This window comes from Hemitrygon akajei, chromosome 13 (genome assembly GCF_048418815.1).
Source record: "Hemitrygon akajei chromosome 13, sHemAka1.3, whole genome shotgun sequence".
Classification (NCBI taxonomy): Eukaryota; Metazoa; Chordata; class Chondrichthyes; order Myliobatiformes; family Dasyatidae; genus Hemitrygon; species Hemitrygon akajei.
In genome coordinates, this window is record NC_133136.1 from 53,948,022 (window position 1) to 53,962,359 (window position 14,338).

The window sequence follows — 14,338 nt, forward strand, 5'->3', positions numbered from 1 at the left end:
ATGTTCCTGTTAGGTTGAAAGGAAAGGTTAAAAGTTTGAGAGAGCCATGGTTTTCAAGGGATATTGGAAACTTGGTTAGGAAAAAGAGATATCTACAATAAATACAGGCAGCATGGAGTAAATGAGATGCTTGAGGAATATAAAGAATGTAAGAAGAATCTTAAGAAAGAAATTAGAGAACCCAAAAGAAGATATGAGGTTGCTTTGGCAAGTAAGGTGAAAATAAATCAGAATGGTTTCTACAGTTATATTAATAGCAAAAGGATAGTGAGGGATAAAATTGGTCCCTTAGAGAATCAGAGTGGACAGCTATGCGTGGAGCCGAAAGAGATGGGGGAGATTTTAAACAATTTCTTCGGTATTCACAAAGGAGAAGGATATTGAATTGTGTAAGGTAAGGGAAACAATTAGGGAAGTTATGGAAACTATGACGATTAAAGAGGAGAAAGTACTGGTGCTTTTAAGGAATATAAAAGTGGATAAATCTCCAGGTCCTGACAGGATATTCCCTAGGACCTTGAGAGAAGTTAGTGTAGAAATAGCAGGGGCTCTGACAGAAATATTTCAAATGTCATTAGAAACGGGGATGGTGCCGGAGGATTGGTGTATTGCTCATGTGGTTCCGTTGTTTAAAAAGGGTTCTAAGATAAACCTAGCAATTATAGGCCTGTCAGTTTGACGTCAGTGGAGGGTAAATTAATGGAAAGTATTCTTAGGGATGGTATATATAATTATATGGATAGACAGGGTCTGATTAGGAACAGTCAGTATGGATTTATGCATGGAAGGTGATGTTTGATAAATCTTATTGAATTTTTTGAAGAGGTTACGAGGAAAGTTGACGAGGGTAAAGCAGTGGATGTTGTCTATATGGACTTCAGTAAGGCCTTCGACAAGGTTCCGCACGGAAGGTTCAATCATTAGGTATTAATATTAGCTTCCATATCTTTGAGGCTACCAGAACAGCTGTATTACCTTGCAGCTCTTGAACTCAATCGTCCAATTAATGAAGACTAACACGCCTTTTTAACAACCTTATCCACATGTGTGGCAACTTTGAAGGATCTATGGCCTTCAGACCAAGATCCCTCTGTACTCCCACTCTTCTAGGAGTCCTGCCCAGCTCTGCATCCTGTCAGTATCCTGTTGTAACCTATGACAGCCTTCTACATTATTCTCACCACCATGAACATCATGTCAAAGTTGCTACTTCACTCTCCACTTCCTCATCCAGGTCATTTATAAAAATCACAAAGAACAAGGATCCCAGAGCAGATCCCCATGGAACATCCAGGCAGAATACGCTCTATGTACTGCCTCCCTCTGCTTTCTGTGGACAAATCAGGTTTCCCTGGATCCCATGCCCCTGACTCTGAATGAGCCTACCATAGGAAATCTTGGCAGACACCTTACTAAAATCCATATACATCACATCCACTGCTCTGTTGTCATCAATCTGTTTTGTCATTTCCTCATGTCAGTCAGACTTGAGGCATGACCTGTTCCTCACAAAGCCATGGTGACCTTCTCTAATCGGTCTATGCTTCTTTAAATGCTCCTAAATCCTGCCTCTAAGAATCCTCTCCAGTATCACAGTACCACTGAGGTAAGACCTGCTGCTCTGTAATTCTCAGGATTATCCCTATTGCCTTTCTTGAACAATGGAATAACATTTTCCATCCTCCAATCTTCTGGTAATACTCCTGTAGTCAGTGAAGACACAAAGATCATTGCCAATGGTGCAGCAATCTCTTCCCTTGCTACCCATAGTAATCTGGGGTATATCATGTCTAGTCTTCTCCAAATGTTTTTCAAAAGTTCAAAACACTGCCTCTTTCTTAACCTTGACATGCTCCAGCTTTTTAGCTTTAATGACCTCTCCTGTCTCCTCACATGCTTCCTCTTATCCTTGATCGATTCTACACTCACTGTAGTCATTCTCCTGATCTTCATGTACTTGTAGAATGCCTTGGGATTTTCTTTAATCCTACTCACCAAGGCTTGTTCATGTCGCCTTCTATTCATGTCCCTTCTTAAGCTCCTTCCTGGCTACCTTATAACACTCAAGCCCTGTTTGATTTTTGCTTTCTGAATCTTAAGTGTGCTTCTTCCTTCCTTATGACTAAGTGTTGCATGTCTCTTGTCAATCATGTTTCCTTTACCATACAATCCTTTCTCTGCTTCAGTGGGACTACCTAAGCAGAACCTCATGCAAGCGCTTGCTAATCAACCTCCACATTTCCATTGTACATTTTCCTTTTGAGCTTTCGTTCCCAAATCATGCTCCTAAATTCCTGCCTAATAGCATCATAATTGGCGCTCCCCAATTAATACTTTCCCATACTATCTGCTCCTATCTGTATCCAAGGCTGTGATGTGGTATAGTGATGAAAACAGCACAAAAGAGTACAAGTGTAGTCGATCAGCGTTCTGTACAATCAACATGTCCAAACTTCTATACCCAGTTTCATTGATGAAAGCTAGCATGCAATATGCTATTCTTGGTCTCTCCACCTGTGTCTTCACTTTTCAAAGGCTGTTTTTTTGCTATTAACAATACGTCAAACATTACATGCAAGTTAGCAGGAGTAGGCGTGTGAGTCTTTTGAACTTGTTTAGCCCTAAGGTTGTGCCTGATCTGCTTCATGTCTCATCCTGTTTTTTGGTCTTCCTACTGTACTCTTGTTTTTCTAGAATGGGTCCTCTTTTGCCTTTAATATTCAAAGACTTATATTGTTCTTTTGAGGGTGATGCATCTTGGAACCCTTGTCAAAAACATTCTCCCCTTTTCAAAAATTGGATGCCCTCTCTTTAAACAACAGTCACTTGTTTTTTTTACAAGAGCATACATCCTCGGCACACTGCAAGATCCTCAATTTTAAGTCTCTTCTCACTCATCATGCATCCTGTGGAACATTCAGCCTGTTCAATCCCTAACACCGTCATTCTAGGTGTGCGTATAAATTTCTGCACTGCTTCCATCCATTGCAATCAAACAAGGAGATTAGTATTGATCACATTATTCCATCTAGGTCTCATTAATACTCTGTATTACTGAAGATGAACCTTCCTACTTTTGTGTTAATTTCTGCTAGTCATTAAATAATAGCATTGTTAGTTTTCCCAGTTACTGGCTATACTTGTGTATCGGCTTTTCTGAAGTCGTGCACTAGAACATAAGTCTTTACATAAGTGATCAAAAATTTTTGATCACTTGTTTTTAATGCCAAAATGTTACTTGTTTGTAATGCCAAAACAATATTTCCCCACTTCCTGCATTTGCTAGATGTTTGCCCAGGTTACTTTGTAACCTTTGTGTTCTCTAAACATTTACTTTCCAACCTATGCCTGCCTAAATCAACAAATTTAGTTCATTGTAGAAACATGGAAAATAGTGACAGAAACAGTGATCCTACAGACTTGCCCTGCTGTTCAGTGTGGTCCTGGCTGATCCCGTATATTCCATATTCCTGCTAGTTTTTGTCTGTTGTTATAAATCTATGCTGCGCTCCTCCACAATTAGTTTGAACCTCTTTTGGTAAGGTGTCAAAATTGCACATTTACTCTATATTCTCTATAGAGAAGCCCTATAATGATAGCATGGCATCCTAGCAGTTATATTCAATCTATTTGTACTGAAGGCCAACATACCATTTTATTTGCTTCACCTGCATATTTCCTTTCAGTATTTGGTGCACAAGTATTTGGCCTTTGCTATCCCGATCTGTTGTTATTTAAATAATACTCGTCTTTGCCCTACCAAGTGGATATCTTCACATAGTACTGCATTTCCCACTCTTTCAACTTGTCTAAATCATAACTCACTTTCATTTAGTTTCACATTGGCAGGTTTGTTTTTAAATCCTCAATACAAATGACAAAGAACACCATTTGAACTCAAGTGACTCATAAGTGTCATTTTATTCCTACTATTTTGAGAACCAACTAATTTTCAGTTCATTCCAGTACCTTACCTCCAATCCCACTGTAATTCTTGGCCAGAGGACTTTTGAAAATCGAATTAGGTTTTCTCCATTAGTTCTCATATTCTACGAGTTCATTCTTAATCTCCTGCAGTTTGTCAAAAATTTCCTCTTAATAAATCCATGTAGTTTTTGTCTAATCTCATTAGTAATTTCTGTTTCACATGCTTCAGAATAGCTTCTAGCATTCTTTCTATTGATGTTAGGCTAACCAATTTGGCAATTGTTATTCTCTTTTAAATTACAGGGTTACATTTGTGGTTTGCAGGAATAGTTCAGTGTAATACAATGAATTTAGTAATTTTTTTAATGTTTTAAAATATTGAATATTGTTTTTTGTCATGGCAGTAAATAACCAGTATTCATCCCTTGAAGTTAGATCAGTACTGAGACTTTGACAGCAGTACTGTACCTACCAGATTATGAAATTGCATCGTTGTTAGAGTGAATGTCTGGATGTTCTTCCAAGCATAGTTTTTAAAAAAATAAGATTTAAAATTTGGTGTTCAACCACCATGCAAAATGAGCAAATTTCAGATAACTATTAACATAGTTTATAAAACATCACACAAAATCATTGATTCATTATACCTGTGTGAGACACTTGAGATCTGTGGATATTTTGATTGGAGAATAATACAATCTATAACATGCTCTATGCTTATATGGGAAGAAGGAAGGTCAAAATATGCCAGATCTTTTTACCATCCTAGGTCCTTACATGTAAGTTATTCCCATTGTTTATAGATTTACTGACTATGGTTGTATGCTGCACATAAGAAGCATTCACTTCCTTCCTGATGGGCGATCGGTTGTGGATACTGTTGGTGGAAATTGTTTTAAGGTTTTGGAAAGAGGACAAAAAGATGGATACTACACTGCCAATATCGAATACTTGAAAGATGTAAAGGTAAAGATTATTTGGAGCATTTACTAACATTGTAGATGCAAGTATGGAATTTTGTGGGTCCAGTAATTTTACAAAAAGTTCTCTATGTATAACAATTTTGCTAGAACTGATTTCTAAACTTTCTATATTTACTCTCTTGAAAAGAGATTTTATGTACCAATTAAAACAAATACAAGTTCCTCATCCACTAGTGTAGACATCTACCCATTCACCAACCAACGTATGTCTGAGGAGTGTACCGTCTATGGGAGCAGCAAAATTTCTTTAGTATGTTCCAAACCACTTTTTCATTAAAAGAGTGAACCGTAAAATGGAAGCATTTCCATCTGATCAATTCTGTAAGAGCACATTCACTACTCATCTCATGGTTCATGAAAGGGTATTTGATTTTAGCGTTATTCCACGTGTGTCTCATCAAATTGTGATACTTAGCTGCCTTTCATGAGCCTTATATTCTTTAGATATTGATATACTTACTACTTTAACTAGTTGATATATTTTGTTTTCAGTATTGTTGATACTAAGTTTATGTTTAAATGTGTTTACAGGTCACAGGAGAGGAGTTGGGTGAACTTACTGATCTACATGATAAGGTATATGTACAAGCTTGCAACTGGTTTCAAAACCTGAAGAGCAGATTTCGTAGTCAAATTCTCCAGCATTTTGGATCAATGCCAGAGAAGGAAGAAGATATACAGGTATCTCATAGGAAGTAGAGTTCTTGATACAGATGCAAGGATGATTAAATTGTGCTTCTGTGTTCTCTGTAGTATTAAATTCAAAAAGTTGCAATGAATATGGGCTCTCCAAATTCTAGTATTTTGATACAACCCACAGTAAAAAATATATATATATATTGCAAACTACAAAATTCATTTACTAGACGTTACTTCAAGGTATAGTTCCAACTCGTTTATATCGTACAATGTATTATAAAGCAACTACAAATCACTTCATAAATTAGATTCTATGCACTTAAACATTTGAAAATTCAAACTGCCACTATTAGGGAGAAGTTTTGAATGATAGAAATCATGGAAAATGTAGGGCAGGAAGGAGGATTTTAAAATTGAAGCTTAAAAGACAAGACTGAAAATGTGGTAGAAGGTAGAATGGTGGGAGATCACAAACAAGAGAAAATCTGCAGATGCTGGAAATCCAAGCAACACCCAGAGAATGTTAGAGCACAGTTGATATTTTGAGCTGAGACCCTTCATCAGGTGCTGATGAAGGATCTCAGCCTGAAACATCGGCTGTACTCTTTTTCATAGATGCTGCCTGGCCTGCTGAGTTCCTCCAGCATTCTGTGAGTGTTTAATGGTGGCAGATGGCTTGTATGCTGCAGACAATATCAGGTTTTAGATATTTTATTGTAATGTGATAATTAATCATTGTTACATCAAATTTGGTGTCTGCATAACCTTTTCATCTTGAAGTAAGATCCGATTAATACAAAACACTGGTGCAAGTTATAAATGAACAAATATTTGGCTATATCTAATTGTTCATGGAGCTTTTGAGTTTTATAATTTTGCTGTGTTGCCTTGCATCTTATTAGTGATCACAACTTTAAGTACTTGTCAGCTGTAAAAGCTTTTGCAATATTCCAAGGTGTGAAAAATATATAAATGCAAATATTTTTAAATACTGTTGTACTTAGGGACCTCCGAATGGACCTGCTTGGTGTTGGTGGCTTCTAGCTGTTCTTCCCGTGGACCCTCGATACCAGTTATCTGTGTTGTCCATGACGTCCTTGAAAAATCGTTTAATTAAAATTCAAAACATTTTGATATATTTCTCCAGTGCAAGATATCGACCCAAGTGAAAATCCAAATGGACTTTATTAAAAGATCTGCTAATTTATATGAACTGCTGCTTTCATGTAGTTCAAAAACAGAAGGAAGAAACTGTAAATGTGCTGTAATTGGGAAGAAACTCATTTATTTTTAGCCAAGAAAGGTTGTAAATAAACCATTTTGGAAGAGATTTCAGATTTTTTTTTGTATTTGCATTGTTTTAGAAGTTATGCTGATCATTTGGATACTGCTAAAGTGAATTAAGTACTGTGGGTTTGTTCTAAACTCTGAGCAATATAGTTATAAATTTAAAAATTGATTACGATTTGAATGGATATTTAAGACTTGTTGGTATCTCAATCTTAAGTGGTGGCTCAATGCAAAGGCAAGCCTCTGTTATTTGTCAGATTACTTCCTTTCATCTGCAGTTAACTTCACCACGAGAACCATCCATTGATGCCATCGCCATTGTTCAGTAGTCAAAAAGGATGAACCTGGGCTGGATTTGTTCCTTGTTTCTTTCACAAGATGGTAAAGGAAGCAAGAAAACAGAAAATAAGATGTCAATGATTTATTATCCCAACGTGCAAACAATGTGTATGTGTCACTAGGATTCCTTTAATTGTATTTTACAAATACAAAAAACTAGAATGTATCCCTGTGCTATGCAATTATAATTGTTCTATTATTTAAGGTTTTCATTATAAGTAACCAACCTCAATGGTTGGATGCTTTTAAGATTTGGATTTATGTAAATTTAGTTTAAAATTTAATTATTTGTTTGCTTTATAAGTGAACTACAAAGCTGTTTTTGTTTTTAAAAAACAATTCAATTGACTGGTTACAGTATATTTGGTCATGTGATGGTTTGTATTTTTGCTCCATAATTTTCCAGATTTTAATTGCTGGTATAATATTATGCCAGGCACTGACTGTAACCTCTGTAACCTTTGTAAAAGATTTCTACAAAGTTCCAGTTAGCTTGTATATTTTTGAATAAAATCTTAAATTATAAAACTATAGTCATGTATATAAAATTTAATTGATTTGCACCTTTCTACAACCTGTTGATCTAGCGTAGCAGTTAGCACGTTGCTTTACAGACAGCAGTAGGAATCTAACCACAATCAGTAATAATTTAGCACTGTAAAGAGATTGTATGTTCTCCCCATGACCATATGGGTGTGCTCTGGTTTTCTCCCACCTTACAAAGATGTATTGTTGGTGTTAGTTGGCAACACCTGTGGGCTGCCCCTAGCACATTCCTCTGATTTGATATAAATGACACATTTCACTATATCTTGATGTACAAGTGACAAAGTTCATCTTAATTTTGACAGGATAGTTGCATCAATTATGTATTACATAGATCTAACTAGACTATTAATCTGTCATTTTTACTTGAATGGTTATTTAACATTTTAGCTTTCAAAGATAGTAAATCAATACTCTAAAAGCTTGAGGGCAAAATATAGGAGCCTCTGTCTAGTCTTATAGATTACTTTTTTCCTGTATTATAGTTTTTCTATTTCTTGCAGGTCAATATCTTCTAAAGTTTGATTTAACCATAATTGGAAGGTAAATTCTGTAGCCAATCCTTGGAATAGGTTACAAACTACCTAAGGAGGCAGAGTTTTGTCTGATAAAGGAGGGGGCAGAGAGGAAAAAAAATCCAAAGAGATCCATCGGTCAATATGGCTAACTGCTATGATCATGGCAAGCAATACAATATTTCTACTACCAGGACTCAGAACAATGGGAAGATACAGAATTGACAGCAGTACAGGGAAGTCATTGAAAGTGGGAATAGAACTAGCCATTTAATAATGAGCTTTCAGAATAGTGACAAGCATTTGAAAGATGTAAAGGAGACATAGTGGGAAGAGTTCCTGCATATACTTTGAGATGCCAGGAGGTAGTGTTTTTTAGAGCAAGAATTGACTGGAAATTTAGTGAGATCACAGCCCCACAAATTTACTGAAAGACTTTTGCAGAAATCAAAGCACTATTAGGATACAGGGGCCTAAGCACTGTGTTCAAACTGCTTTTATTGTGGCCTTTGTCAGCCTCTTTAAATATCTAGTTGGGATAACACACTCAGAGGCCCACTTAATGAGGCATCTCCTGTACCATTTCCCATAGATAGGTGACCAGAACTGCCCCCAATCTTCCAAAATGCAGCTGCATTAACATCTTATGCAACTTCAACATAACATCCCAACTCCTGTACTCGATGGCCTGATTTTATGAAGGCCAATATACCAAAATCTAATTTTACCACCATATCTACATGTGATGCCACTTTGAAGAAATTATGGATCTGTATTCCTATGGCTTTGTTCTACTGCACACCTCAGTGCCAATCATTAATGTAGATGATAAATAACAGATCACACTGGTCTCTGCAGCACACAGCTAGTCATCAGTCCCCAGCTTCTAGTTGGAACCTCTACTTATTGCCACGTGGGAATGTTCCCTCCAGCTAGAGGGAGGAAGGCTGATCCCACAAAACAATACTAACTTCACAAGAATGAGTTAACTTGACTTGGAGTTCTTGAAGATCAAGGAGATCAGTTAGCTGAAAATTACCTGCACTTTCCTCAGCAGGTTTGTCCCACTGCAAAACATTTAGCACTTTTGTAATTATCAACTGAGGGATTAGCCTTTAACAGATCTCATTCAAACAACCTATTAAAGGGGAAAATTCCAAATGACCAAGATAGACTACAACCAAACACCCTCATATTGATACTGAATGGAAACCAACTGATATTTTGATATTTTACAACCTAAAAGCAACAGCTAAAGAGAGCAGACCCTCTATTTTCTGCAATTTCCAATTTCAAGAAAGTCACAGAAGCCTCATTCTCTTCATCTAGTAGATACACTGGTCTTCAAACATTTGCTTTTATTATTCATGATCACTGAACAAACAACCTTACTCATAAATCTGTGTCTTCCTTGGGCTTGTAACTGCAAAAGGACATTATTTTCTAACTCTTGATGCAAGAGTTTTATTTTTTAAGTTGAATACACTACTAGTATTTTACCTTAAAGATTAATTTTAGAAATTAATTTTCCAGTGAAAGTTACATCCATCCAACTAGCAGCAATAGCTGAATCCTGTAACATAATGTGCATTCAGTAATGCAATGCCTGAATGTAACTAGACCAACAGAACATTTTAAAACTTAAAGATTAACTTCATTTTACTAAATAATTGAAAGCTTTTGAGAAAGTGAAACTTTTTTTTGAGGGAAGGGCTCCTCGTGGAAGCATTTTATTGTTGAATTACAGATGTAAAAGAGAGCTCGAAGTCAGTGAAACCCCAAAACCCATCTCCAACAGAAAAAGGGAGCAGAGAGCTGGGGGAGGGCATGTGAACATTAACCCCACCACACCCCCCTCACTCAATCAGCAAAGGTCCAAGGTAGACTTTGGGTAAGAAAGAAGATGATTTTGGGGGGATAGAGGAGGAGCGAAAGAGAACCAAGTCCCAACTGGTCATTCAGATCTTCCCAGGGAAGCTTCCCGACTCCCTCTGATCATCCCATTTGTTAACCCAAGATCTGGGGCACAGGGATTTATATACCCTGTTATACCACTCACACACGGACACATCCTTGCCCTGAGCGGTCAGAGCCTTCTGGCAGCGATGATAGTCCAGGTAGTTCTAGTAGCAGTTGAGAGTCTGGTTGGTGTTGGGGAACCTGGCATCAAAAGGCATCGTCTGGTACTGGCTGATGCGTTCCTGGATGCTTGCCATTGTCCATCTTGCTGTTCGCCCACACAAAAACCTGCCTCCTATACCCTCCCGCCGAATGACGCTTGGCGCCTTGGCTCCGCCAGGTCCAAGAAGGTGGAACTTTTTGATCACGTGTGTCTTAACTGCTTGTCAGCTTGCTTCAAGGAGATCCAGTTTGTCAAAATGTTTGCCCGTAGCTTGGCCCACACTAAATGATCAAATTGACCAAAGATCTGAGCAGCAAAAAGGGCAGCTGCCTCAGGAAACAGAACAGTGGAGCAGCCAAGACCTAGGAAAACAAATGGCACATTTAGAAAATGTCCACCTCACACAAGAAACAAAATACATTTCAATCACAAAGAAAATGGCAAACCTCCACCCTCTACCCAATCCTCCACTTTTACTATGATTGAATTAAAAACACTCAGAGCTTTGCACATATGGACACTGCACTTTCTTCCCCCATTCTTCACAAAACTGCTCAAGCTCTGTCAGATTGCAAAGGATCGGGAGTGAACAGCCCTTTTCAAATCTAGACACAAATTCTCAATTAGATTGTTTTTATACTATTCCCGTGTAGCTTTGGGTTTATGCTTGAGGACATTGTCTCGCTAGAAACAACATCTTCTCCAAAGTTGCAGTTCTCTTGCAGACTGCATCAGGTTTTCCTCCAGGATTTCCCTGTATTTTGCTGCATTTTACCCTCTACCTTCACAAGCCTTCCAGGTCCCGCTGCAGTGAAGCATCCCCACAGCATGATGCAGCCACCACCATGCTTCACGGTAGGGATGGGGATGACGTGCTGTGTTTGGCTTAAGCCAAACATAGCCTTTAGTCTGAAAGCCAAAAGCTCAGGAAGCTTGATTTTGGTTTCATCAGGTGCTGGAAAGATCAGGGTGTCAGGGCCAATGAGTTTTTGAAAGATCATTTCTAATGCCACCACAATCTTTAATGCTATCTCTTTCAGAACCCTAGGGTGCAGTTCATCTGGTCCAGGTGACTTACTAACCTTTAGGTCTTTCAGATTTTTGAGCACCTTCTCCCTTGTAATAGTAACTCTACCCACTTCTCTTCCTTCACATGCTACAACATCAGGCATGCTGCTGGTGTCTATATCTGGTAGTTCTATCCCATTAATGTTCTGTGTAGTCCTGATAACTTGTTATGCTTTTTGGTTGATCTTACTGCAGCTAGTGTACCATACTGCCATGCAGTAGGTCAGCATGCTCTCAATTACACATCGGTAAAAGTTTATCAGCGGCTTTTGGGGATGATTTGCTTTCTTTAAACTCCTAAGATAGGTGCTGCTGAGCCTTCCCTGCTATCAAGGAAGCTCTGCTGTGATGTTCACTCCCAAGAAGTTGATGCTGGAGACCCTTTCCACTGCTTCATCGTGGTAAAGCTTGTAAAGAATGATCAGGTACAGGAGGTACCCAAGTGTATTTCAGTTATTTACCTAATAGAACCATCCCAAATCTGTGTTCTGTAATGCCACAAGGGGGAAAGGCATAGGTACATAGGAACACCACAGCTTTCCGATTCTCTACAAGTTGTACGTTATGTTGACTTAGAAGTGAATCGTAATTCCTTCATGATTGCTGGATCTAAGTCTTGGAATTATCCAACAAACAGCTTTATAGAGTACTTTAACCAGAAAACTACAACAGTTATATTAGGTGGGCTGCCACCAGCTTCTCAATAGGAATTGGCAATAAATATTGACCTTGCTACTAATGTGTGGATGACTTGTCCAGTAGCAAAACGATTTTCCTATTGATTTCCACGTTTCTAATATGTTGTGCGCATTTCACACAGTTCCGTGTAGTGAGTTTGATGTTATGATCACTGTATGAGTACATATTTCAAATACAGTATTTACTGGGAGGATGTACTGGTGAGGACTAGTTTAGCATTCAAACTCTTGATGCTATGGAAGAGCTTAAGGACTAGAATCTTTCATGCCAAGGAAAAACTCCCAGCACAGATTCCTTCCAGTGCTTCTACTAAAAGTCAGGTGTAATATGCTAAATTATAAGAAAAAAATAAATCAAAAACTGAATGCAATTCATTTTATTTTTGTTTCAGTTAACCTTGCAATACTACCGATGGATTGGAAATGCTCCTAATGCCAGTGTAATTAATAAGTTAAACATTGTTTAGCAACGTTTGATTGCATCACGGGTAGTTTAGTTCTTGTATCCTCCACATTCCTATTTGAAAGTCTATTCAAAGGTTACACAAATAGTGTTCCTGACTGACTTGTTCTTTCTAGGCAATTAATTCTGCAAAACAAATTTTTCCGTTACAGTTTGCTTCCTAAGTGCTTTCATACCCCAAACTGTTCACTCCTTTTCTTCCCTTCAGACATTCCAAAACCTCATTCTTTTGAAAAACATTTGGAAATTTGCCTTAGAAATGCACTACAAAGATGCATCAGTTTTTGTTTAATAATAAGAAATAGGTTGTGATATTTGTTGCTCTATGACAAACATTGTTATCTGAGTGGAACTGAAGCCAAGGAGACCAGTTAATATGGAAAGGTTTGTGTATGTTCAGTGACTGTTTGGTCTTGTAAATCTTCAGCATTCAACTTAAGTTTGCTCTTCTCAGCAACAATCAGTATCTTTGCAAACTCTAAAGACAATTTTGGGTTCTTCTTATAATTTCTATTTTCACTTTTATAAGAATGGTAGAATTTAGGCAGAATAAGTCTTAATACAGAAAGGCTGCTGTCAATTCCAGAGCAATTGTACAAAAGAACAAATGAAGAGGAAGCCAAAGATCAGAGTCTGGATTGGAAAGTTTGCAAATTCTTGCAGTGGAATGTGAGATGTAAGTGAGAAATGGCTTCTGATTTCAGCAGGGAGCAGTCAAATTTTCATGTATTAACTATTATCAAATTGACCACATATTTTCTACTAAATAATCAGACCCAAATTAGAAGAAACTTCAGACAGTGTCTTTGATTAATGTAACCAATGCTTGTCCTTGCTGGTCTGTGTATTGCAGATACACATACCTTAAACAATATTCATTTTGCAATTAATAATTTCAGTTTTTGCAGTGTACTGCTGCTGCAACGCAACAAATTTAACATCCTGTAAGACGATGATAATTCTGCTTCTGAAATTTCATTTGCAGAGATAATAGGCATTGGTGTTGGAAAGAATGAATGTGATGGATAGTGATGCAGAGAGAAAGTAAATGATTAAAGTGGTGGTGCTGTCTGAATGAGAGTTGTAAAAGGAGAGTTGTGAGCAGGAGTTATGGAATGGTCTGAAATATTAGAGGACTTACTGGAAATGGGATGAGAATCAATGTTTGCAGATATTAATTTTTATAATATGGGGACTGGCTAAGAAAACCTTCAAATGGTGAATGGAATGCCAGACTTTGTCTCAAAATAACAAATCGAAGCCCTGATTAGACTGCATTACCTATGCTTAACATTCATAACAGGTATCTGTATGTTTCAGCTAAGGGTGCTTATATATGGGAAACTATTTTGGTGCACATTCTGATTTGAGGAACATACCTCATATCTACCTCATTAATTTTGCAGAATACCTGTAAAGGCAAGTTCACTATGGTGCTTGTTCATCATGTTTAAGTTGAAGCATTAGTGTAAAGCTTTGTGTAAAAATGATTGAGAACAAATGTTAAGCATATTAATATGAAACTTAATTGTATATTTACTTGGAATAGTTCTCTCTTTGTTGGACTAGGATGTTCGAAGTTAGTTAAATGCATTAGGGTTATACAGAGAAAGGGGTTACTGACACTAAGACCTGATAGCCTGATGGTTATCCAGTGAAAAAACAACTGTGTAACAATGTTGTTTGCTCTTTGCTAGATTAAACCCATTTATCAACAACTGCATGATTTATTTGCACTACAAAGTTCA

General features: G+C 37.5%; 1 protein-coding gene and 1 pseudogene across 2 annotated transcripts in view; one reads left to right on the forward strand and one right to left on the reverse strand.

Annotated features, from left to right (window-relative positions):
* lonrf1 (LON peptidase N-terminal domain and ring finger 1) overlaps positions 1-7,711 on the forward strand; it is a 32,137-nt gene extending 24,426 nt beyond the window's left edge. For both annotated transcript variants that reach the window (XM_073064608.1, XM_073064609.1), the window contains exons 10-12: positions 4,731-4,893; positions 5,442-5,591; positions 6,554-7,711. In XM_073064608.1, coding sequence (XP_072920709.1) covers positions 4,731-4,893; positions 5,442-5,591; positions 6,554-6,718 — 478 coding nt within the window. In that variant the 3' untranslated portion in view covers positions 6,719-7,711. The remainder of the gene's footprint in view (positions 1-4,730; positions 4,894-5,441; positions 5,592-6,553) is intronic.
* A 2,185-nt stretch (positions 7,712-9,896) lies between these two features.
* LOC140737869 (cytochrome c oxidase subunit 6B1 pseudogene) lies at positions 9,897-10,744 on the reverse strand (annotated as a pseudogene).
* Between the last annotated feature and the right edge of the window lie 3,594 nt (positions 10,745-14,338).